The sequence below is a fragment of the Gossypium raimondii genome, chromosome 11 (assembly GCF_025698545.1).
Source record: "Gossypium raimondii isolate GPD5lz chromosome 11, ASM2569854v1, whole genome shotgun sequence".
In the NCBI taxonomy this organism is placed as follows: domain Eukaryota; kingdom Viridiplantae; phylum Streptophyta; class Magnoliopsida; order Malvales; family Malvaceae; genus Gossypium; species Gossypium raimondii.
Window position 1 is genome coordinate 53,870,976 of NC_068575.1, and position 25,928 is coordinate 53,896,903.

The 25,928-nt window shown below is 35.7% G+C and overlaps 3 protein-coding genes across 5 annotated transcripts; 2 read left to right on the top strand and 1 right to left on the bottom strand.

Annotated features, from left to right (window-relative positions):
- The first annotated feature begins 989 nt into the window (after positions 1 to 989).
- On the top strand, positions 990 to 6,373 carry LOC105802908 (protein ABC transporter 1, mitochondrial). The gene is made up of 8 exons (XM_012634812.2): positions 990 to 1,742; positions 1,855 to 2,080; positions 2,319 to 2,471; positions 3,596 to 3,754; positions 4,506 to 4,665; positions 4,928 to 5,037; positions 5,386 to 5,502; positions 5,812 to 6,373. The coding sequence occupies exons 1-8, from the start codon at positions 1,204 to 1,206 to the stop codon at positions 6,202 to 6,204; spliced, it is 1,857 nt and encodes a 618-aa protein (XP_012490266.1). The 5' UTR covers positions 990 to 1,203; the 3' UTR covers positions 6,205 to 6,373.
- Positions 6,374 to 6,861: 488 nt separating this feature from the next.
- On the top strand, positions 6,862 to 11,845 carry LOC105802909 (pectin acetylesterase 6). 3 transcript variants are annotated; one of them, XM_052624388.1, is made up of 13 exons: positions 6,893 to 7,785; positions 7,933 to 8,015; positions 8,214 to 8,343; positions 8,441 to 8,514; positions 8,941 to 9,027; positions 9,109 to 9,233; positions 9,332 to 9,392; positions 9,685 to 9,738; positions 9,845 to 9,922; positions 10,155 to 10,260; positions 10,373 to 10,518; positions 10,653 to 10,756; positions 11,227 to 11,845. In XM_052624388.1, the coding sequence occupies exons 1-13, from the start codon at positions 7,587 to 7,589 to the stop codon at positions 11,360 to 11,362; spliced, it is 1,383 nt and encodes a 460-aa protein (XP_052480348.1). In that variant the 5' UTR covers positions 6,893 to 7,586; the 3' UTR covers positions 11,363 to 11,845. The 3 variants fall into 3 exon arrangements, with proteins under 3 accessions (XP_052480349.1, XP_052480348.1, XP_012490267.1); XM_052624389.1 differs by lacking the exon at positions 9,685 to 9,738 and having other exon boundaries at positions 6,862 to 7,785; XM_012634813.2 differs by lacking the exon at positions 11,227 to 11,845 and having other exon boundaries at positions 6,927 to 7,785; positions 10,653 to 10,936.
- Positions 11,846 to 12,359: 514 nt separating this feature from the next.
- Positions 12,360 to 13,902, bottom strand: LOC105802911 (uncharacterized). Its single transcript, XM_012634814.2, has 2 exons — positions 12,866 to 13,902; positions 12,360 to 12,729 (listed from the first exon to the last, which is right to left on the bottom strand). Exons 1-2 carry the CDS (start codon positions 13,641 to 13,643, stop codon positions 12,644 to 12,646), a joined length of 864 nt encoding a protein of 287 aa, XP_012490268.1. The 5' UTR covers positions 13,644 to 13,902; the 3' UTR covers positions 12,360 to 12,643.
- Positions 13,903 to 25,928: the final 12,026 nt, after the last annotated feature.

The window sequence follows — 25,928 nt, forward strand, 5'->3', positions numbered from 1 at the left end:
TCTTGAGAGTATCTTCTCAATTTATTCATGTCAATGCAAGAAACAAGGAGCTCTAGATTTGGCGTTGTTGACTGCAGTTTATGATCGTCCTTGTGCATCTAAAAGATCTCTTTGGGGCCAACTAGCTGCACTGAGTGTTGGGGGGAGACTTTAACGCTATTGTTAGCATAGAGGAACGTAAATGGGGGTAACCTGAATAGAATGGGAATCGATCATGGGATGCGAGATTGTATTTATGACCATGGCATGCATGATATGGGTTTTCATGGAGCAGCTCTTACTTGGCCGCGAGAGACCTTCTACTAGCGGCTTGATTGCTTTATATGTAATAGTGTTTGGATGAGTCGTTTTTGAGGAACGATTGTGACACACATTAAACACATAAGCTCAAGCCACCGTCTTATTTCACTTGCCTCGGAATTGAGTAACAACAAAGCTGGAAATAGGCTATTTCGTTTTATTGAAGTATGGAATGAACACCCTGAGTTCACATATTTCTTAAAGGGTAATTGGAGTATTGATGGTAAGGTCATGGAGAACATAAATAGATTCACGTGTAAGAGTTAAAAAGTAAAATTTTAATGTGTCTGAACATATTAGTAAAAGGGAAAATTGTTTACTCGTTTAAGAGGGGCTAAACAAGCTCTTGAATGGTCTTTTATCGGGCTTCTAGCTCCAACTTAAAGAAAATTTAAACAAAAATATTTTGAGACATATTGAAAAGAGGAAAAAACAAGCAACATAAAATATTATATCATATCAAATTAAAATAGAGATATTTTCACAAAAAGAATAGAAGGATTAAATTTATATTTCAACAGTAAAACCATAATTTAAAAGAAAACCCTAAAACATAATAATTACATATTGTCTAAACTATTCTTTTCCATACTATTTCTTCGGGCATTGGGCTAAGGCTAGCCCAAGAAGAGTGGGAATAAATACTGATTCATTGGGCGATAGGTATCCACGTCTCACACCTTGCTTACATCCCGATTCCAATGGACACGACAAATTCCACGTAGCCTTAAAGGCTTAAGAGCGGTCGCAAGTTGAAACTCGAAACCTTGGATTTAGGACAACATTTTCTCTTTCGATCTTGCATTCTCTTTCCCCTTACTAAATTATAATTTTGAGAACCAAGTCACAGGGTCACAATTTTTCTCTTTGAGGAAATTGATGATGCTTTGAATTAAACGCGGCATGAGTTCTTTGAATCAGCTGGGGAGGCTCGTCAATGGACTCTCCTTAATCGCTAGAGAGGTTGCTAAACGCTCCCAAACGATCGAGCACGCCAAGAATGGCGATCTCGAAACCCTAATCTCTTCTTCTCTCAAAAATGCTTTAGTTTCGGCTACGGACCTGACGGGCTTAACTAAAGGTAAGGTACGCGAGTTTTCCAAGCCTAGGCCCAAAGACTCCGTCCTCTACTTCAACAGCACCAATGATGGCGGCGGGGAGGACGTTGTGAATTCTTCCTCAAACGACATCGCACGTGCGAGCCTTACCAACGATGAAACGGTTGATTCTGATAAAGGCGTTAGTAATAATGGTCAAACGATTCCCCAGGAGAGAATTGTTAATGATGGTTTAGAGACACAATGTGAGTCCATTTCGGATAATAAGAGGTATGTGGACGGCGGCGAAGTGGTCAAAACGGCGGCAGAGGCGACAGTACCTGTGAAGAGACGGAGGCCAAGGGAAAGGAAGGTTCCCGCTACTACATTTTCTAGAGCATTTGGGTAAATTGTGTGTGTGTTTCTTTTAATGTTTTATATTGTATTGCTATTGCCAAACTATATGCTTTTTTTTTTGTGCTACTTTGCTGACTAGTTCTTTGTATAACATCAAAAGCTTTGCTGCTTTAGGAGCTGGTCTAGCATGGGGAACAGTTCAGGAATCTGCCAAGAGGCTTGTTTATGGTTCTCCTAACTCAAATGAAAAGCAATCTGCCGTTTCACCATTCTTGTCTGAAAAAAATGCCGAAAGATTGGCCCTTGCATTATGTAGGATGCGTGGCGCAGCTCTTAAACTCGGACAGATGTTAAGCATACAAGATGAATCCCTTGTTCCAGCTCCGGTATGCTGATTTATGTTTTTCTTCTGTATGTGTTACGATGGTGTTTAATGAATGTAATTTGATAGTGGAAATCATTGTGGAAAAGGTATATTTGTGGTTCTGTCTTTATTCAAAATCAAATGAGAATATATGATGCAGGAGGTTGTGGTCTATATTTTCTGATTTTCTCATTAAGATTACTTGCCTTGACTTTGTACAGTGGCCCAATCATATTTTTGCCTTCTTTCATTTTATGTAGATATTGGCTGCTCTGGATATTGTGCGTCAAGGTGCAGATGTGATGCCAAGGAGCCAGCTCAATCAAGTTTTGGATGCTGAACTTGGTCCTGGTTGGTCGACAAAGTTGACTAGCTTTGATTATGAACCCTTGGCCGCTGCAAGTATTGGCCAGGTAAGCCAAATGGTTGCTTGTTTATTGTATTGCCATTCTGATTAGGATGTTCCATATATGTTTAGTCTTTGTAACCTTTTAAGGCAGCATGTCTCTTTGTCTATATGTTGCTTTTTTACTGGCTACAAGGAGTCTTACCTATAAAAAACTTTTGATCTATATGTGAACATGTTAATATTAGTTACTCATTATTATTTCTAGCATTGATGTTATTTGGTCGGAATGGGTTACTGTGCAAAGCTTTGGGATTTGTATTCTTTTCAACCTTTATATAAGTTTACTGGTGTTTATGTGATCATTTAACTGCCTTGTGCAATCCAACTGCTCCCTGACAAGTTGATGCTTCTTTCTAGTTACCAAGGCTTTCCATTCTTGTATATATATGAAATTCAGTTCTTACATTTTTGCTTAGCTAATGAATATCAGCATTTGGAATACTTACCATGCTTGTTCATGTACTCTTTCTTGCTTTCCCATCAACTTGCTTTGTTTCATCATTTGAAATGGAATATTTTGCTCAATGAGATGATTTGGATGAAACAACTTTTGTCTAGATTGTTTTTTCATAGGGATGGCAATGGAGCAGAGTGGGGCCAGTGTTGCCAAATCCACCGGCTCTCCATAGTTGACACGCTGTGCTCCACCATTCGCCCTGCCCTCTATGGATGTGTAATTTTGAAAAAACCATTATCACCTCCATGGATGTTGGGTACATCCATCCTTGCGTTGCTTTGCCCCAGTTTGATTCTCTTTAAAAGAAATATAGCATACACAATTTTACTATGCAACAAATACATTATATATAAGGAAGTGGTAATTTCATCCTTTTAATAGTTATAGACATAAAAGTTAAAGGAATTTAGGGTTTATTCTATGATGCAAATTTACATTTTTACCCTTTTACCATATATAAGGGTAATTTCATATATTGGGATGGGGCAAGCAATTACTAGAATCGCTCCATATTCGCCTTCCAAAATAACCCGCGCCTACCCTCCATTGTTCAAAAAGAAAAAAACTTGCCCTAATTGGAGTGGGATGGTTCGGGTTTTGCCATTCCTAGTTTTTCATCAGTTTTAAAACTAGCCTAAAAACCTAACCTCTCTCTCTCTCTGTAATTCTAGGTTCACAGAGCTGTCATGAAGGATGGTATGGATGTAGCAATGAAAATTCAGTACCCTGGTGTGGCAGATAGCATTGAAAGTGACATTGAAAATGTCAAACTTCTATTAGATTATACAAATCTAATTCCTGAAGGACTGTATCTTGACAGAGCAATGAAGGTATGCGCTTATGCATGTATCAACTTATATTATCGAATTTCTAAGTTTTGACTATGTTAAATAAATGGTTGGCCTTCCAATACCAGTTTAACGATGGGCACTTACAGATATAGTTCACAAAGCTATTTGGCCAAGCCCAGCATATTTAGGGACGGCAGTATAGATTGGATATATGCCATTTCTATAAAATTTGAATACATTTATTATTCACATTAAATTCAAGTATTACTACTCAAATTTGAATCCAAATTAATTAAAATATGCGAATCCACTAAATATCTGCATTTAGTAAGTATGAAAATATTTTTTAAATAAAAATAAGTCCACATTTAGTAAATATAAAAATATTTTTAAATAAAAATTTTAAAAAGTAAAGCCAATAATGGAGTCAGATGTTCAAATCCATATCTGTTATTGGAGAGCTAATATCTGCTTCCTCTCTTAATCCACTAGTAGATCGAATATCCAAATCCACAAAAAGCAAGTTGGATATCCGAAAATATCTGAGTCCACACTATCCATTGCAATCCCTAAGCATATTGATAGAGTTAAGAGTATCTTTCCCTTGTATTGTTTGATCTTTTCCGCACCTTTTTACTGGTTCTGGCCATACCGTTACATGCCACAAAATGGGGGCTCAGTCCTGTATTTAATGGTAGTGGTTATTGGAGGATGTCATCTGGGTATATTGACAATTGAAGTTTCTGTGTTAAAACATTGGATGTCTATGTCCTTGCTTGAATTCTTGCAGGTGGCTAAAGAAGAATTATCTCAAGAATGTGACTATCAGTTGGAGGCATCCAATCAGAAAAGATTCCGTGATATGCTATCTGGCCATGATGGATTTTATGTTCCACTTGTTGTGGATGATATTTCAAGCAAAAGAGTTTTAACCACGGAACTTATTTCTGGTAATTGTGCCGCATCTTTTAGGTTCCTATTTTGCTTAAAGCATCAGGTTCACTTAGTTTGTGCTATGTTCTCTAAGTATTGAGAGGATACTTTCTTGCAACCGTTTAAAAGAAAATATTTTAACTGTGAACTGGAGAATCTGATAGATCAAAGTGCATCAATCTTATTTAGTCTCTAAAACAGTTTCAAGTTTATAAGGTTGATAAAATAATCTCATGAATTGTATTTGTTTACTTTGAAAATGTTATTTACTTGCTACAGGAGTTCCAATTGACAAGGTTGCATTACTGGACCAAGGAACTCGTAATTATGTTGGGAGAAACTTGCTAGAACTGACATTAATGGAGCTTTTTGTTTTCCGCTTTATGCAGGTATACTTTCTCTTATGTCTTTTTCCTTTCTTAGGAGGTTTCTGTGTGTGTTTCTCTCTCTTGCCTACTTTTCTGTACAAAGCATTTAAATCCCTGAAGACTATTTTTGCTTTGTCATCTGAGGGTCAGTTTACTTTTAAACATAATAGTTTTGGTTTGTTTATTTCTCAATATTTTATCTAAGCCTGAAGCTATCAATTTAAGAAGAAACTTGACTTTGGTTTTCTATGAGCTTTTTAGAATTAGCTCTTTCTCTAAGTTTGCTTCTTATTATTCTCGTAAAATGCTGCTTTGTTCCATTTTATAAGTCTCGTTGAAGAAGTGACGTCCTTTCTTGCTCTTATGCAGACTGACCCCAATTGGAGTAATTTCCTATATGATGAGGCTACCAAAACAATCAATCTCATTGACTTTGGAGCAGCTCGAGATTATCCTAAACGATTTGTTGATGACTATTTGAGAATGGTCAGTTCCCTTCAAAAGTGCTTGTGGCATCAAATTTTTTCTTTTTCTTTTTCCCACACGAATAGCACAAGCTGCTTTTGACATTTGGGTTGAAAACCAGCCATATGTTTGTCTTTAGCCTTTATGGTAGACTTTTGCTTACTAGACCTCTATATAGTTTGATGTTTAGGGTGGCTTTGCTTCAAGCTTACTAATTCTATGAGGTGCTCAACCTTGTGTTGCGACACGTGGTTTAACTTTTGCCATTTTCAGAGTTGATTGTCCGTACTTGTGAACTGAAGGATTACTTCCTTGTATGTATTTGACCAGGTTATGGCTTGCGCAAATAATGACAGAGCAGCAGTTATTGAGATGTCACAGAGACTTGGATTCTTGACAGGAAAGGAATCAGAGGTAATGTTGGAGGCTCACGTTCAAGCTGGTTTTGTTGTGGGATTGCCATTCTCAAAGTCTGGTGGCTATGATTTCCGCTCAACTAATATTACTCAAAGCATTTCAAACCTCGGGGCAACAATGCTGAGGCACCGCCTTACACCACCCCCAGACGAGGCCTACAGTCTTCATCGGAAATTGTCAGGTGCTTTCTTGGCTTGCATTAAGCTAGGGGCTGTTGTACCATGCAGGGAATTGTTGCTTGATGTCTACGAGCACTACCATTTTGGCGAAGATGAGGGGACCTTATCAACTGCTTCAGTATCTTGACGACGTTGGGATTATTTAGTTTATAAATTTTGATTCTTTTTATTACATTTGTAATAAAAATTAAGGGATTCAATTTGCCAAGTGCACATCCCGTTATAATATGAATTCTCTATGTTAAGTTTTGTTATTTTAAAATCTAATGTTGCAAATATATTATGTTAGTTTATTATTTTATATATTATTTAAAATTTTAGTTAATGAATTAATAATTATAATTTACTTAGAATGTGAGCTAATTAGAAAATATGGATGAAATTAAAATTGAGGAATTCAAAAAGTGATAAAATAAAAGTCTAATAGCAGAAATTAAAGAAAAAGGACAGGAGGTCATAGAATAGAAGCAGGATAATTTCTTATAAAGTAGAAAGGGATGAAGACAATGCTCCTTAGTATTTGAATGCGAGAAAAAAGAATGGGTTTCTTCAAAATTTGCTCTTTTCTTTCTCGTCAGTATACATGCACTTTCAGCAATAAGTAAAGAAGGATACCATTATGTTTTTCTTATCCTTCGGCATATTTAGCTAAAACAAAATTCAGTGTTCTTTGTTTTCGCTTGTAATTTAGTACTTAGCCCGATAGCGTAAAATGATGCAGGAAATATTCAAAGTAAAAAAGAGAGCGCAATTACCGGAAGGCGGATTATCGGCGGATTTAGAGAGCGTAAGGATGTGGAGCATTTTTATATGATCATTCATAGACCATGCAATAACACATAGTCGGTAAGCATAGTATTAGTACCACTACAGGACTGGAACAGGAATCTGTCTATGTCGGTGTTCATATTCATATTTGATCCCAGCCTACTCTCTTTCTATTTCCCCCTAATTCTACTTGTTTTGTTTGCTTTGCCCCAAAACCAAATGTTTCCATTCATCTCCAAGGACATAAAATGAAAGAAGATTGAAGTTGGGAAGATGAAGAAGTTTTAAAAGAAAGGTAAATATAATTTTAGGAGGAGCATTCAAGAAAAATAACTGCACTAGTTAGAAAGGATTGCGGCTGCCTAAAGTATTACACGAGAGTCTACGGATAAAAAAAGAGGAGAATTAAATAATAACAATAAACAGAGGGAAAAGGTACAAGACAGGCAACGGTCTCATGTGGCTGACTAGGCAGTGAATGTGGCTCAACTGTAGCAACTTGCCTTCATTTCTGCTGTCATTCAAAAATGGGGTTTATATTCATAGCTGAAATCTCTACCCATTATCACTCCCCTTGAAAGTGTTCCACCTTCATCCTCATTTTTAGGTTTTAGCTCTCTTTGCAAAGCTTTTCGAACTCCTACACTGAATACATTGATTGTTTGTTTTTTCTTTCTTTCCTTGGTTTTTAGAGTTAGCTGTAATCTAGAAGAGGAGTGAAAAAGACAAAAGAGAGAAATAATGAAGCGAGTTCTGATATGGGTTTTGAGTTTGTGGAGTATAGTTGGGATTGGTTGGAGCCGATCTGAAGATGGGTTGCAAGAACTTAAAGCTAAAGACAGATTACTTTCCTTCTTAGAGAAAGATGCAGTATCCCCTGGTGCCAACTCTCTCATGATTCCCCTCACTCTCATTCAAGGAGCTGCTTCTAAAGGAGCTGGTACTTCTCAAACTTCAACACATCATTTACTTCTTGCATTCCAGGACTGCCCTGAAATTCTGATTCTTGATTCATGTTGAGATATGAGACTCCTTTTTCCTTTTTTTTTTGGTCATTTTCTTACTTTTCATGCCTTGGGTTTCACAGTTTGTCTGGATGGGACGCCTCCTGGTTATCATCTGGATCGTGGGTTCGGCTCTGGTTCAAACAGCTGGCTCATCCAATTGGAGGTTTGGCCAACATACTTCAACACCACATTATCTAATAAAGATTGATTTTCATCCTTTTTTTGGTCTTAGATTCTAAAGTCATTTGACCTTTCCTATGTCAGGAAAGGACCTTTTAGTGGTTTCATTTACTACTCTTAGTAGTTTGATTTCCTTTGTAGCTAATTTTAGTGACTTAACTGGAATTTATGTTTGTTTTAGGGAGGCGGATGGTGTAATACCGTTCGAAGTTGTGTCTTCCGCAAAACTACTCGACGTGGTTCATCAAAATTTATGGAGAAGCGACTAAATTTTACTGGAATATTGAGCAATAAAGCTGAAGAAAACCCTGGTTTGTAGAATTGATGGTCCCATTTTTACTTTTTGGACAAGTATTTATGCAGCATTTCTTCATAAAAATTTTGAATGGGGCCTCTCGTGTTGTGCAGATTTCTATAACTGGAACAGAGTGAAGCTACGTTACTGTGATGGGGCATCTTTTGCTGGGGAGGGCCAGAATGAGGTAAGCAAGAGTAGTATTATGTACTAACCTCTTGCAGCATTTCCCTCAACTATCGTTAAGTCGCCAGTGACACAAATACCCTAGTCAGTGAAAATTAGCGATCAATTTGATTTACTCAATGCTTATTTCAGATTCTTAGCCCCAAAATTACTATTGTTTTCACCCTTATTCCTTTAGTCTCTTCAACGATTTCTGAGTGTTAGGAAAGTTTTATGTGGTTATTGTAAGCAAACTCTAAATAGACAAACTGGTGAATGTTTCTTGGGCTGGGGGGTGGTTGTAAGAATAATATGTTAAGTTCTTTTTAAGTTCTCATTTTAAGAACAGATCGTTTTTCCTTCTGTAGGGTATATTCTATAGAACTTGTTAGTTGTTACTATCTTAATTTGGTGAAGCATTCATGGTATTCTGTGATTTTGCATCCAGGCTAACCAACTTTATTTTAGAGGACAAAGGATCTGGTCTGCTGCTATGGAGGAATTAATGGCCAAGGGAATGCAGAATGCTGAGCAGGTTGCGCATGTAGCATGCTTTTTATTCAGTTCCCAATCTGGTTTGGATATCTAATATATGTTAGATTTGATTGTGTTTCAGGCTCTTCTTTCTGGATGCTCAGCTGGGGGTCTAGCTTCCATTCTTCATTGTGATGAATTTAAGGATATGTTTCCAAGCACTACAAAAGTAAAATGTCTAAGTGATGCAGGCGTGTTCCTTGATGCGTAATGAACTATACTTCATTCTGCTCCTTTTTGGATATAGTAGCCTTTTGCCTATTTATTAAAATCGTCTTAATCCATGGTTTTCATTATTTATGCAGAACCAATGTGGCTGGTGGACATACCTTAAGGGATATGTATAGGGGTGTGGTTACCTTACAGGTACTACTTTTTCACCTCTTGGATTTCTGTATTTGGTTGACACTCAATTAATAAGTAGAACATAAGGTTTCATGTCTAAACCTTAGAAGGTCAAGTAAGCTTCAGTATAATTCTGAGGTTCCTGAGCTATTACTGATATTTTGTGGTTCTAGTTCTTTTTCGAGATATATATTTGGTCCTCGAGAAAAAAATAGCTAGTGCTGTTATGACTTACGAGTAATCAACGCTTGGTCATGAAACTTTTTCTCATTGCTTTCTGCTGGCTAAAATAAAACTTTACATGAAATTTTAGGGTGTGCAAAAGAATCTTCCAAATACTTGTACCAGCCAAATGGATCCAACTTCGGTAAAACGTCTCTGCTTTCTTTAATGGGGCTCATGTACTAGATCAGATTAACTGAGTAGATGCAACTCATCATTAGAAAGCCCATAATCCTAGCTTTCATTTGCAGTGCTTCTTCCCTCAAAACTTGATTGCAAATATCCAGACCCCTCTGTTCCTTCTCAATGCAGCCTATGATGCATGGCAGGTAATTTTCCTCTTTTTGCTGCTTTCTGTTTCTTCTTTTCTCTCCTCTTCTTTTGTTTTTCCACAAATGAGAATCCATGTGTCCATCCAGAAACATATTGAAGGCAAGAAGTCATATGCTAACTTTAAGACCTGTTGAACACAGTTGTCAAAAACAAAACTTTGGGATTGTCCGGTTAGTGTCCTGTATTGACTTATGTATGACAACAATTTTCTCTTATTTCTGTTTTCAGGTCCAAGAGAGTTTAATTCCATCATCTGCTGATCCTCACAGCTTCTGGCGTGACTGCAAAATGGATCATTCTCATTGTAACTCATCACAAATGCTGTTTCTGCAAGGTGATTTTCAAGTTTGTTTCTGTTATGCTTTAACTCAAATGTGTTAGTGACAAGTCAAATATAGATGAATTGCCCATAACCGCTCTATTCTTCATTCTCCCATTGAAAGCAGACTTCAGGAATCAAATGCTCAGTGGCATAAATGGTTTCTCAATGTCCAACCAAAATGGTTTATTCATAAATTCTTGTTTTGCTCACTGCCAGTCAGAGAGACAGGACACATGGTATGCAAATGATTCCCCTCGTATTGGAAACAAGGTATATCTCATCTTTTCATAAAACTTAATTTTGGACTCTCTTAAATGCTTGAACGTAATGTTGCAAATATATTCTCCGCCTGGATGTAAGGGTCAGACTTTATTTGCAAATTTGATTTTGTTATCAACACGCAGGCAATTGCAGCATCTGTTGGAGACTGGTTCTTTGATCGAACAGCTACTAAAGCTATTGACTGTCCGTACCCCTGTGACAATACTTGTCACAATCTTATCTTCAAGTGAGTGAGAACTTCTCATTGATTGCATGTAAAGGCCTGTTGGCTTTCACTTCATTCTTTTCCCAATTGCCGTTTGTGGAAACTGTAACATTCATTCATTTGGACAATAAACTGATAAACTATGAGATTTCTAGGGTATGCAAATCACTATGATTAGCAATATACTCTCCTATTTATTTATTTTATTTCAAAATCTATCCTTTAAGCAATATAATGTCTCCAAAGACTCTTTATATCTTCGCACTCAAACTGAGCAGAAAAATATAATATTGTACAACCTTTCAAATAAATCTAGGATGAAATTGTTTCCCTAGGAATCCTAGTAGTTCAAACTCTTACACCCCCTTGTGGTCAAGTGCATATGTCATCTGTTATAGTCTCTTGGCATTTTAAGTATGCCTAATGCACCCTTTCTGGATTTCATCACTCCACGTCGACTGTGAGACTGAAATTAATATCTTCCTATGCAGTGATGTTACTTCAACCATAACAATCTCAGAGTCGACAAGATTGACATTTACTCCCCTAAATCTGCTTAATGCCTTCTTGATCACCTTAATATGTGTTCCAAATGCATCATGGGGTTTCAGTTTGGACAGTGACTAACAATTATAACATTAAAGTCCAAATCCTAGCCAGATAAGGTGGGTTCATTTTCTTGCAATTTAAATCATTCACTTAAAGCGCTTCTTTAGTAGCCACTGCCTTTCTTTTCAACCCTTCTGTGGTTGCCATAGTTAATGCCCTGGAATGATTTGCACGAAAGTGAAGAGGGGGATGTTTCTTGGTGTCTGCCAAGTATATGGGGCTGGTTCTTTATTTGCTCTATTCTGTTGTATCATACAAATTTGGATTCACATCAATTCCACATTGTTTTTCTAGGTGTTTTTAGCTTTATCTTGAAATTTGTAGCATTTGAGATACTTGGATAACTGAATATAAGTAGGCAGGATGTTTAAACATCTTACCTGAATATCCTGATTATTGTGTGAGATTTGCCTAATCCATGCTAAAGGTTTGGTAGGTGATGTCATCAATGATATTTCATGGTAGTTACTTTTCTATGAAGGAAGTTATTAGTTCTTTCCAGTGAGTGTGTCACTCTGTTTTGATATACTCTCTAATCCAATTTGATGGTTTTATTTAAGCATATTGGAAGAAGAGTTGTCAACATATGTGCATTGTGTAGGAGATGTAGTTGAAATTTGGAAAGCATTGATTTTAACCAAGCTGATGAAAAGCTGTAAGATAGTTTCTGCAATATTTTTGTGCAGTAAAAAGTTATGCGCACTTGCTTTCTTAATTATAAAAGAGCCTGATTATTAGACCCAAAGTCTTACTTTATTGCTTTGATTACGTAAAAAGGTTAAGCAAATCATCATTTTGGGCGATTTGTCTATGTTTAGGGTCTTGAGTGGGGACATTGTTGAATAACAGAGGGTAATTGATCAAATTCTTTACTGCAAAGCAAAATTCTAAGTTCTACTTTTTGGGAACAAACTGTGAGACAAATCTTCATCCAAAATTCTCCCACTCAAATCAAGACTGAAGACAAGTAGTAAGAAAACAGATTAGCAAAGAGATCATTCACCAAGCCAAAGTGTAGTTTAAACCTGCTATTTGGCATTTTGACTCCATATTCAACCGTGTTATATTTACAAGCGGAAAGCTGTACATTAGTAATTTAAAAAAGATGCCCGAATCTCTCTACTGCCAACCCCAACAGATAAAATAAAAAATAAAAGGTCGAATAAATCTCTGGAAAACTTCTTTTCTAGGAAACAAATTGAAGAAGAAAATGTACTAAATCCTTCCCGACATAAGGATTTCAATGAAATGAAAAAGAAATAAAACTGGGTACCAAAAATAGTAGTGGATGATAGTTTGTCAAACGCAATGCTTGGATGAGGATGCAAGCGCCACTGCTTGTGCCCACACCTTCAGCCGAGCCTTGACATCCCTGGGGTCGTCACCTAAAATTACGGAGCAAGCAAACATCCCATTAGATGTATTGAAAATGCTGATGGTTAATACTAATTAACGCAAACTCTGACAACAAGGGTTTAAGTTAAAGGTAATTGGGAGAGAGTGGGCATGGTTTTGACTAACCAGGGCTAGAGATACGCCAGTTGGCTATGGGAGAATTGCCACCGCTACTGGTAGTATCAAGAGTGGAACCTGAGAGTGAAACACGACTGGCACTGGGCATCTCCAACATAAGCTCATGTTCTAACTCAAAACCCAGGTCCCTACACGCCTTCACTTCCTCCAGGTCCATACACAGCGACCTCTTGCCTCCTTTTGGCCTAGTAATCACCACCACACCCGCACTACCCGCTTCACTCTCCCCGCTAAAACTTCCACTGTAATTACTATAACCCACCATGAAATCCATATCTTTCTTTTTGCCATCACTTTTACTCTCCTTGCCTGCCCATCTTTCCCTTATAAACCTCCTCTTCCTCAAATTCTTGCTCCCTTTTGGCCTTCCAAAACCCCCCTTTAGAGCTTCATTTTCACTGGCATAATCTTTGACCACTCCCATAAGCTGCTGAGACAGCCCCCTAGTCGGATTCCGACGAGGTGGCGTGGCCGGAAGAGAATAACAACCAGGTTCTTTGTCAGAGTCAGACGAGAGTTCAAGCAAGTCTTTGCTGAAGAACTCTTCCTCAACATCCGCATCAAAGCTTTCCATGGACAATCTCGACATATACATCCCCATGCGGTCATCATCATCCTCATCCTCGTACATGGAACTAGTGCACATGGATAGCCTAGACAAGTTATGTGGATGAGGGTGATGATCAAGATCAAACCCAACATCAATATCATCCAACTCATCTTCCCGCATAGAGGAAACAACCGTCATACTTTCATCAGATGCCATCCTTTTCTACTTGTGCTTTTTTCGTAACTCAAAAACACAAAGAACAAAAAGAAACAGAGAAAGAGTGAGTGGAGTGGTAAAAGATAAAAAGTGAGAGAAGAAGAGCGGCGACAACTGCAAACTTATTTGGTGTTTGAGATTTACTTAATCAATCATTCCTGATAAGCTAAAAGGGTAAACTCGAATCAAATCCCCTAATACCATATTTATAGCATACTTTCAGGCATTTTAATCTTTGTCTGTTTCCATGTCAGTCCTCACCCCTCCATCCCATTCCTTTCCTTTCACCAAAAGGAAAGGGTGAGGTTGTAATTTCGATCTTCAAAATCGGGATTTCATTTAAGAAGTTTCGGATTTCAGCGTGATCTTTATGAATAATTAAAAAATGATTAACATAACCCCACTTTGCAAAACTGGAACAAATGACTTAAGAGCAGGGACCCCACACCACTGAGTTTAGGACACGTCCCCTCTGTCAACAGCACTGGCCACTCTCATTAATCCACAACACCCTCTCCGCGTGTCAACAAAGATTGTGACCACCCCCCACCATTTCCAGTAGATTTACCAAAAAGAGATAGGTAATGTCTCTCCCTTCATAGCTCCCTTCTTCGCTCACTAAATATCTTACCAACTTATATATTTAAAATAACGTTTGAGAGTGCAACCAAGGGTCAGAAAATATTTTTTTCTATTTTTATTGTATTATGTTTAATAAATTTTTTAAAAGGGATCTGATTTACTATTTCGTCTAGAGTCCTAAAATGTTAAGAACCAACCTAATATCGAGAGGATTAAAATTATTTATATTTTATATTTATCACCGATCATGTAAAATCTTCCAAAAAAAAAAGGTAATCTAATCCCACACTTACAATCTCTATCGTATATTTCAGTTATCGTATTCCAAACAGTCTGCCAACCATAATATTTGTATCTAATCTTATCCTAATCTTACCATGTAACATTGTCCATCAAAACTGATATATATATGAGATTTTTCACGTAAAAGATAATAAAATCAACATGCATTCCTTAATAGGTCAAGTTCACTTCCCTTTTTTCACGGTTCAGAAAATTTCCTTTTTTGTCCACTGGGAAACACTTCGATAACAAAATTATGATTACATCATGCCAACGTTATAATTCAGAAAAGATAAATTTGAAAAAAAGATAAATTCAAATAAAAACCTTGAAATATAGGATGAAATTACTTAAATTATTAGAAATAATCTTTTCTCCTTTGAAAAAGAACAATAAATTAAGGATAAAATAAAAACAAACAGCACGATGTTAAAGGACGGTTGGGGCTCTCCTCCTCTTTGGATCGTAAGCAAGTTATTCAAACTTCAAATTAATCTTTAGCTGGCGATACTAATTTGGGGATATAATTACGCCAGTCAGGGTTAAACTTACGTTATTTACGAATTTAATGGTAAATGGATGCTGACACTGAATTTACCGTGTGTTCTCCGCGTTTGTGATTTTCAAAAGTCGTTACTAACCTTGCATTATAGTTCAAAAGCGAGCAGTCAGCTGAGGTTAACATTTTTTTATGTCAAAATTTGTTTAAAAAATTGGGTTAATTCAAACAGATTCACAATTGTAAAGTGATTTTAGTATAGTAGAAAGGCAAAAACCAAGATTGCCCTCTAAGATGGGCTGCGACAGCTTGCAAACAAGGAACAAACAATAGGGGTAACTTGAGTAATGGATAAGCATAGTTGTGGGGTAGCTGGTTTGGCAGCATTAGGCCCACGATGTTTTGTGTTCGATTTTGATACAACGATGTTTTGAACTGAAGGTGATATGTGTAACCACGTTTAAAGAGCCAGCTGTCCGCGTTTTATGTCGTTGCTATCTTCAAAACGACAAATCTACTATTGGGCCATGCTCCAAGCATCCAATGGCTTCCCATGCAGCTCCAGTTCTTGACACGTGCTCTCGCCTACACATCATTTTACTTCATCAGCTCAACCTTTTTCTTATTTTTTCATTTTCAATTATTTCTTTTAGGCGACCATTTTAGTTTCGTGGAAGGGACTTCATAGGTTTAGTTAACACAGCGGCTCACCGACCGTTGATTCTTTGACGAGTCTCTTTATTTTTATTTTATTTGGTTTAGTTTAATTTTGAAGGCAGCTTAGTTGATGATGGCGAGGGTGAAAGGACGGCTAATAGTGACTGTGATGCTTACACGTGTTAAGTAGAAAACTATTTGTTTTGTTTGGGCCAGATAGAGTTGACGTGGTTGACCGGGGGGTTGAGAGACATGAAGGGAAAGGATCACTCGTCAGATTGTGCGTGGATAGGACCAAGCCTCAGGCTGGAGTGGACCCCATTTATTGTATTTAGCTCCTTGCTGGTGATATCTTCCCGATTTAACCGAGGGAGTGAATGTGAATCCTAAAATTCTATTTTTTATCCCATTTCTTCGAATCCACTTTTGATAAACTCTTGCATTGGCGTGCTTGAGGGAGAGGAGGTGAAGTTCACACTAGTAGCGTCGATAGTCACTTTTCTAGTAAATGAGAAATATATACATGTATTTTTGGATATGTGTTTTACTCTTAGATGTGAGCAATATTGTGTCTCTTCACCCAACTTTTAGTAACATTTGTCATGCTACTCATTTTAATGAAGTAGAGTATGACGAGGCATAACAAATCTCTTTTCAAATTTAGGGAAACATACCCAGAAAAAACTAAAGGATAAACCATATAAATGATTTCCTAAAGAAAAAGAGGAACATGTGTCATAAAGAACAATTTGAGTAAATCCCATTTCAGCAGTAGGGAACAATTACACCTACACATCATCACACTCTCTCATGCTTCAAGATATCCACTCTAGGATGAGGGCCAACCCTTGCTTTCATTCTAGCATAACTACTCCAGTTCCTTCTTTTTTTACTCAAGCATTGGATAATGTCTGGGGGCATAAGCTCCAATGTCCTTTCATTTTGTAAATCATCTTCCTCTTAGAGCCATGTCATATTAATTGAAACAATTTTCAATATTTCCCTTATTTTTATTACAAAACATGTTCCAAATTATATACTATTGTTGTTTAATTACTTGTTAGCAAAACATTTTTAGCAATTAATCTCGACTGAATCTCAAACTTCAAATTTTTGATTCCTAAGATTTAGTCTATTGCTAAATGATATTTTTATATATATATATATAACTAGTTTTTTTATTCCATACGATGTACGGATGAACTATATGTATTAACTAAAAATATTAAATTTATTTATAAAATAATACATTTTACAAATAATATATTTTAAATAATGTATAAAATATTGTCTATTATGAGTTTTTAAATACTATATTTTAGTGCCGTAAAATGTTTATATTGTGCGCTATAAAAATTTAAAATTTCATTAATATGTTTTTTAGATTAATTAGTTTAAAATTAGTATAAATAAATTTTCATACCAATTATAAGCTTAAAAAGTATTCCAAAGAAAATTTATTATAAGTACATTTTATACCAATTATAATCCCTGTAATGAGTTGAAATTGGTTACAATAATTAAATGATAAATTAAGAAGATAAACTTTGCACTTAATTGAAAATATTTAAAACAAATTAAAATTAAATTATATGCCTAAACAAAAGTTTAAGAAACTAATATGAAAATGTCTCAAACCCCATTCCCTCGTTTTGGAGGCTGCATGTTTTAATTTCCAATAAAAACTTATTATAATATTGTTGAGCGTATCGGTAATATTTGATGCATGAATTAATGATAAATTATTTAATCATTTAATTATGGAATTTTTTTGAAGATCCACCTTCAGCAACTTCTCTAAAAAGGTAGTATATGTAAAATGCATGTAGTGCATAATATATTATTAATGGTTACTATTGCCCAAGTTGAAGTTACTTACTTCATATTACAAAAACATATATATAATAATAATACTTTAGAGTTTGTTAAATAATTTAAAAACGATTTATTTGATTATAAAATTACTTTTATAAAAGTATAAGTAGTAATAAACCATTTTTATTTTCTTTTTATTTTGTTTTGAAAAATTCAATAAGCAATTTTAATATTTTCTTTATGAGAATAATTTATATCTAGACGATTTTAAGAATTAAAGTTTTAGGAACCAATCAAATAATGTCACATCATCCGTTTTTAAAGAGAAAAATATATTGGCCTGATAACCATAGTGTTTACTGCCTTAGGAGTGGCCTGAGTTCAAGTCGAGTTAGTCGTGTTATTGTTAGTCCTTTGTCCTCCTCTTGTAATTCACGAAAAAAACAAGAAGAGAAAAAAAATATTATTATACATTATTCTATCACATTTAAAAATTGACGATATACATCAATTTCTATTTTTTATGGAATTGAGTCTGTCTATTAACACGAAGTTTTGTCTGTCTTTTGACAACGGGTTTTCTTTTTTTTCTTCCTTTTTCTTCTTTGAAGTTTTGTTTCTTAGTTTTAGTGTGACCGTTTTTCTTTGTTTTTGAGTGATGGAGGAGGAACTGACTAATCTCAATTTAATTGATGAGGAGGAGGATGCGTTTCATGAGGAGGCTACGGTGGTGGATCAAAATTATCAATTCAGTTTGGTAGGATGATGCTTGACTGATAGTGTTGTTCATTTTCCATCTTTACGCAATACCAGGGCTGATCTTTAGCATCCCATTGTGGGGATTTGTATTTCGGATTTAAGGGAAAAATGTTTCTTTTTCAATTTTTCCATGACGTTGATGTTTAAAGAGTGCTTTCTTAAACTCCATGAATTTTCAATAATCATTTACTAATCTTTCACAAAATTCAAATGGGGGAAGATCCGTTATTAGTTTCGCTATATTTATCAGAGTTTTGGGTCCAAATACATGATTTGTCTCCAGGTTTGATGACGGAAACTATGGCCAAACAATTTGGGGATTTTTGGGTCAATTTCTTGAATATCATACATCTATTCCGGCAATGTGTAATAACTCGTTTTTGAGTCTAATCGGAACAGTGGTTTCGGGACCACTTAACCGAGTAAAAATATTTATTATATTATTTTAATAAGTTTTACAGCATGATGGAATTATAGTATAAAAATTTCATTAAGAAATTTTACTGTTTAAATACTTAATTTGATAAAAAGGACTTAATCGCTTAAAATGTAAAAGTAGCATGCTATAAGTTAAGAGTATTTATTTGCTGATAAGTTGAATGAGAGGTCCTTATTATGTTATTGGACCAATGATAGTGGTGATGGTCATAAATGACCTTAAAATATGTGAATTATGCTTTTATTTCATTAAGGTTAATTTGGTAAAATGGTTATTAATAGTGTATTAAAGTAAAAAAAAAAACAAAACAGAAAGTAGAGTCATTTTCTTTCTGCATGATCTTGAAGTTAGAAAGCCAAAGTTATGGCTTTTATATGCGGCCAAGTTTAGATTCTCAATTAGGGTATGGTTTTTATTCTGTTTTTAATAATTTATACGTTTTTGAGATCGTTGCTTTGTATTCTAGCTAGCCCGTACCTCAATTTCTGAAAATTTTGATGATTTTGAAGTATGCCATTGTTGAATACTAGTATATTTTGAAGTATTATGCTAGATTATTGATGGGTATTGAAATATATACAAGTTTTATAAAGTAAATTTTGACAAAATGAGCTTTAGGGATTTAATAAAAAAAATGAAAAATGGGCTGATTAGAAGATATATATTATTCGGCTAAGAATACGTATAAAGAAATCTCGTATATTTTGTGTATTTGTGAATTAGGAACTAAAGTGCCAAAATGTGAAAATATGAAGGCTATTTTGTAAAAATGCCAAAATATATTTATATGGATTGAATTGATTGATTTGGTGAATAAATGAGTTAAATTTGAATTTATATAGATCAAGATAAACAAATACCGAAACTTGATCGGGGGAAACAAAAGTTAGACGGGTAGACAAAAGTATTCGAGCAAATACGAGGTAAGTTCGTGTAGCTAGAATTGAATTATTAAATATTTGTAATTGTCCAAAAATGAATGTATGTACGTTGAATGAATGATCCACTTGAATTTTAAATTACCGATATGCTATTATATTACTGTTTACATGAATGCAAATGAAATGTTACAAATACTATATACGTTATATAGATTTGGTATAATAATGACATTGAATATTAAATTTTGAGTATTTAAATGTATGTATTTAATTATATTAAATATATAAATACGTATATGAATTGAGAAATTGAGCTATTGATTTTCATTTCTTAATTGATGAAATTGGATAATCTGAGCCCGCTTGAACTTTAGAAAATCGTTGGATCGAGTGACTTGTCACTAGGGTTACCGCTTGGTCGAGCTCCTGCATTTGTTGCGGACTCACCACAGCTTGTATGAGCTTACCGTTTCAGCTCTACGGAGCTTACCGTCTCAGCTCAATAGAGCTTATTGTTTATCAGCTCGGAATGAGCTTACCGATCATGGCTCGAAAGAGCGAAAATGACAATGAATTGACGAATTTCTGATAAATACACTTATAGTGTATCACCCGTGTGTCCCTCGATGTTCTAATAGGTTCAACGGGCATAATTACTGTTACTGATCATATGAATAAGTTATATAATTATTTGGATGAATTACCATTGATATGTATAAGTTACTATTGATACGGAAAAATTTTTGTTATTACTGATGAATTACAGGTTACACGAATAGAATGGAATTGATATAAATGCTATATGATTTACATGAACTATTTGTTTTATGAATATATGAATTATATGGATGACATGATGTATTTAGCTATATGACTAACTCGTGGATGGTGATGTGAATAGACTTTGTGGACAAATGAGTTGAATTTAATTGTTTTAAATGCTTAAATGTTAAATTGGCAAGTTTAGTTCTATATTATACGGCTTACTAAGCTTAATGCTTACTTCATTTATTTTCTTATGTTCTATAGACTTCGGAAGCTAGCTCGATTTTGGACTAGGTCGGAGATTTGCTATCACACTATCCAGGCAATTTTCGGTACTTTTGGACCTTTTGTAATTAATGTAAATATGGCATGTATAGTTAATTTTTTTTGTATGAATTTTGGGGTTTTATCAAGCTATGTGATATGGCTTGAGTTGGAAATGTTTAGTTTAGAATGGAAACATTATGTGTTATGTTCATTTTGGGTGCACTTTGATAAATGGTATTTTGGTATATATATATATATAAATGCCTTGGTTGAAATACTAGAATTGGGTTGTTTATATTTGAAATTTTGCAGGGGGTTTAATGTAAAAATAAGCCGAAATGCTGTCGAAATTTTTATAAAATAAAAATGAATGAATGAAATCAAATAGTAAAATTTATATGAATTATGATTTATTTTAATATGTTGGTTGTTTATTTTTAAATTATGTGTAAATTGTTTGATATGTCCGGTAATGCCTCGTAACCCTGTTCCGGTGACGGTTTGGGGTTAGGGGGTGTTACACAATAAGAATCAAAAAATTTATGCGCATTCGGATTCGTTTGGATGTGACAATTATGTTGAAAAGAAAGAAGAAAATTCAGATTGGCAAGGATCGGATTGTCTATGCTCGTTTTCAGTGTGAGAAACTAAGTTTATTTTGCTTTATCTGTGGTAAAATCGGTCATGTGGAGAGTTTTTTCCCATTTCGAACCCGAATTGAGCCTTCAAAAATAGTCTCTGGGTGGGATATTTCATTGCATGCAGTGGTGCGACGGCAGAACGCAACTGTGAGCAAATGGCTCCGTGAAGCAAACGGTTCAGAATGCAGACTGTTGGATATGAAAAAGATACTAAAGGCCGAATTTCAGGGAAAGAGAGGGATACTGGGCTCAACAATAGGGGTGATATGGAGAAATCGTATCTAAATCCTAATTTTATTCCTTTAGGATTTGGACAAAAGATATTAACTAAGGGGATTGACAATTGGCGAAACATGGACAATAAGGAGTTAAATGGGGTTGATAGTGATTCACTACTTTCTATGAAAGGTAAAAAACAACAATGGGTAGTGGGTGATACGATAATTTTTTCGGGGAATAATATTGAAGGAGGTCTTCACGATATAACGGCTAGCTCTGCAGGGCGGAGCAACCGAATGTAATGAAACTTCTAAGCTGGAATGTCCGTGGATTGGGGAGACCACGGACTATTAATAAACTCAAAAATGGGTTAAGAGCCATTAATCCCCAGATTTTGATTCTTATGGAAACAAAATTAAATTTTAAAAAAAAAAGATAGAAATAGTTAGGTTGAAATATGGTTTTGAAAACAATATTAATATAGGGGAGATTGGATCAAAAGGAGGTTTATCTTTGGGTTGGAAAGGTAACTCTTTGATTATGCTTAAGTTCTCATTACCATATTGATGTTGATATTCATGATAATGAATGTGGAGAACCTTAGAGGCTAATGGGTTTTTATGGAAATCCAGATGAACGAAGTAGGCATAGGTCATGGGATTTGCTTAGACAATTGGGACATGATCAAATGGTCCATTGGCTTGTGATTGGGAATTTTAACGAGATCATAAGTTTATTTGAAAATAAGGGTGGACGTCTTAGACCAGAATGACAAATGGTTGAGTTTCGAAGCGTTTTGGGTTTCATTGGTAGGTGGTTTGCATGGGAGAAATGAAGATTCTTGTCAACTAATATAAGGGAAAGACTTGATAAGGGAGTTGCGACCTTGGAATGGATGAATCTTTGTTCAGGCTATCAAGTGGAGCATTTGAGTCATACTTTTTCAGACCACTGTCTGGTTCTTTTGGACACAACAGGAAAGTGAAGGGATAATAAGAGATATGGGGCTAAGCATTTTCGTTTTAAGGCCAGATGGTGTTTAGAACAATCTTTCGAAGAGTAAGTAAAAAGGAATTGGGCTGATTCATTTGTTAGTATTCCGATTAAGCTAGCGAAAGTGAGACAGCAGTTCCAACAATGGAGTCGCTGAAGGAGATGAGAGTAAAGGAAAACCCGAATAGATTTAGAGGAATGGTTGGCAGGGATCCATATGATGAGATTTTGGCTGAAATTATAGATGTTTAGTAAAGCCTTAATTTGGAGGCTGATAAAAAAAAGATATTTTGGGAACAACGGGCTTGAGTTAACTGGTTGTAAAATAGGGATCAGAATACAAGTTTCTTTTACAAAGCAGCTGTAACTCGCTAAAATCGTAGTCGGATGACTAGATTGGAAGGGGGGATGGACGATGGGTTTCAAAGGATGAGGAGATGTTATAGATTGCTTTGAAGTATTTTGAAAACTTGTTTACGGCTTCAGAGACATGTGATGATGAAAGGTTGCTTGGGTTAGTGGGGAAACGGATCACAAAAAGCATGAATGACGAGTTGTTCAAACCTTTCACTGATGAGCAAATTGGGCATGTAGTTAAAACGATGGCACCCCTAAAGGCCTCGAGAATCGATGTTTTTCCAGTAATATTTTATCAAAGGTTTTGGCATATTGTTGGACCTGAGATTTCTAATTATTGCTTGTCTATTTTGAAAGGTGTGATTAATAAAACCCATATCGTTTTAATTCCTAAAATTGAGAAACCGAAAAATCTCCTATAAGTTTATGTAATGTGGTTTACAAAATTATTGCGAAAGTCTTAGTGGAACGTATGAGTGCAATGTTGGGATATTGTATTAATGAAGCCCAAGGGGCTTTTATCCCAAGAAGACATATTTGGGATAATGTTTTAATCGTTTATGAGGTCTTACATTCCCTTAAAATGAAAAAGAAAAGCAGAAAATGGAATTTTGTGCTTAAGCTTGATATGAGTAAAGCATATGATCGTGTTGAGTGAGAATTTTTTGGCTAAAATAATCCTTAGGTTGGGTTTTCATACTGATTGGGTTGTTCTCATTAGGAGGTGCGTCTGTTTTGTTTCCTATACTATGGGTATCAGTGAGGATACTAGCGATTGGTTTTCACCTTCGAGAGGGTTGAGACAAGGAGATCCACTCAGTCCTTATCTATTCTTAATCTGTGCAGAGGTTTTTTCTACACTACTACATGAGGCAAAACAAAAAGATCTGATGCGGGGTGCTCCAATTGGAAGGGAAAGGCTTTTGATTAATCATCTATTTTTTGCAGATGGCTGTATTCTTTTTGGTGATGCCTCTTGTGAGGAAGCAACTACAGTTCGAAGCATTATTCTGGAGTACAAGCAAGTTTCGAGGCAATAGGTTAACTTTCATAAATCGCTTATTTATTTTGGTGCAAGTGTGGAGTCTAATGTAAGGGAGTCAGTTACCAACATTTTGGGTGTCCGTGTAGCTACAAATCCTGAGAAGTATTTGGGTTTACCAATGATGGTTGGAAGAAAGAAGAGGTGGGCTTTTGCAAATTTTGTTGATCAGTTCAGAAAAAGAATTGATGGGTGGAGTTTGCACTATCTCTCGATAGGGGGTAAGGAAGTATTCATTAAGTCGGTTTTACAAGCAATTCTTGTATATGTTATGCAGTGTTTTGCTTTGTCGAATATTTTATGTCTTAAGTTAGAGGGTATATTGAATAAATTTTTGTGGTCCAATAACAAATCAACTAAAGGCATTCATTGTAGTAATTAAAATTTGTTGTGTAAACCTAAAGTTGTTGGTATGCTGGGATTTCGGGATCTTTTTTTTTTTGTTCAATAAAGCTCTATTAGCAAAACAAGTTTGGTGTTTATTTTCCCAGCCCAGTTGCCTTTTACCGAAATTTTTAAAAGCCTGTTATTATCTATTCTCAGATATTTTGTCAGCAAAAATTGGTTCTTACCCTTCGTTTACCTAGAGAAGTATTTGCAGTGCTTGGGATCTGATTATAGAAGGATTAATTTGGGATTGTGAATATTTGGAATGATCCATGGCTACCTGGTCCTAGAAGTAGTAGATTATCAGTTCAGAGTATAAATCCTTATTGGATTACTGTGAACCAGTTAAATGAAGTTGAGTCAAATACCTGAAATAAGGAAGTGATCTGCAGACTTATTGACAGAGACCAAGCGAAATGCATTTTCAACATTCCTCTTGCTAGCTCCAGATCTCATGATATGCTGGTTTGGAGACACAAAGCCACTGGGGAATATTCCGTGAAGAGTGGGTATAGGGTTTTAGTTACAAAAAAATTACAGAATACTGATTACAACCCTTCTACAGTAGACAAGTACAAGGATTTTTACAATTTACTCTAGGCTTTGCACTTACCAACTAAAGTGAAAATACATATGTGGAGGTTATTCAGTAATGTGCCTTATTTTAGCAATCTCATTAAGTGAAGGCTATATGTTGATGAAGCTTGTCCACTGTGTAAGGAGGGTCCGGAGGATTCTAACCATTTGATGTGGTCCTGTGGTGTATTACAACAGCTTTGGGCTTCTCTAAATATCATGATTGCTCCAGTAGGGATTACCTTGAATTGCAAAGATCAGTTAGTAAATATTTTTAATGCAACAGATAAAAGTTCCAAACAACTTTTAATTATTTCCTTTTGGGCTTTGTGGCATAGAAGAAACAAAATGATACATGAAGGTCTTAAGATATCCATGCAGGAACTTTTAGGTTTTATTTGAGGTTATATACAGGAGATAATTTTGAGTCGAGTCTCTTTTTCCTCGTCTAGAACTATAGTGAAAGAGTTGTGGCTACCCTCTAATCCTGGTATTATTAAATTAAATTTTGATGCTTCTTTTCAAGGTAATTCTAAAACCTCTATTGCAATAGTTTTAGCTCGAAATAACGAAGGAAAAATCATGGGGGCGTGTACTTACCCATATGAGGGAGTGGTAGATGCCTTTATCGCAGAAGCTAGGGCCTGTGAATGGGCTCTGTTGTTTGCGATTGACATGGGTTTTAGGAGTATACTTCTGGAAGGGGATTCTCTGTCGATTGTTAAAAAACTCAAGTCAGATGGGGAGGACAGATCCATTTCTCAAAGCATTCGACTCTTAGAAAGACATTTTGTGAAAGTTACTTACCATTTTGTTCCAAGAGAAGCTAACAGGTCAGCACATAATCTAGCACTGGAAGGACGTCGACGCCAAACATCTTGCTTCTGGGTTGATGGGGCTCCAGATTCGGTTGAAAATGTGGTGGACGAGGACTGGACTGCTTGGCTTCAACACCGCTGAGAAATCTTTGTTAAGCTTTGAAGATGGAGAAGGTTCAGAGAAATCTCCATGGTTGGTTTTCAAGGCAGTATCTTTCTTCCGGTTTGGCTATAGAGAGTAGTTGTTGTGGAAGATGAGGATAATGGCTGGTATTCTCTGATGAGTTTTTTTAGTGTTTGGTTTGG

What these genes read in the sequence shown, in the direction of transcription:
- LOC105802908 (XM_012634812.2), top strand. Translation starts at nt 1,204, where the DNA reads ATGAGTTCTTTGAATCAGCTGGGGAGGCTCGTCAATGGACTCTCCTTA. An exon ending in ACATTTTCTAGAGCATTTGG is followed by an intron (nt 1,743 to 1,854) that starts GTAAATTGTGTG and finishes TAACATCAAAAG; the next exon opens with CTTTGCTGCTTTAGGAGCTG. An exon ending in TTGTTTTCCGCTTTATGCAG is followed by an intron (nt 5,038 to 5,385) that starts GTATACTTTCTC and finishes GCTCTTATGCAG; the next exon opens with ACTGACCCCAATTGGAGTAA.
- LOC105802909 (XM_052624388.1), top strand. Translation starts at nt 7,587, where the DNA reads ATGAAGCGAGTTCTGATATGGGTTTTGAGTTTGTGGAGTATAGTTGGG. An exon ending in GCTGGCTCATCCAATTGGAG is followed by an intron (nt 8,016 to 8,213) that starts GTTTGGCCAACA and finishes TGTTTGTTTTAG; the next exon opens with GGAGGCGGATGGTGTAATAC. An exon ending in GCAGGCGTGTTCCTTGATGC is followed by an intron (nt 9,234 to 9,331) that starts GTAATGAACTAT and finishes TTATTTATGCAG; the next exon opens with AACCAATGTGGCTGGTGGAC.
- LOC105802911 (XM_012634814.2), bottom strand. Translation starts at nt 13,643, where the DNA reads ATGGCATCTGATGAAAGTATGACGGTTGTTTCCTCTATGCGGGAAGAT. An exon ending in CTGGCGTATCTCTAGCCCTG is followed by an intron (nt 12,730 to 12,865) that starts GTTAGTCAAAAC and finishes CCGTAATTTTAG; the next exon opens with GTGACGACCCCAGGGATGTC.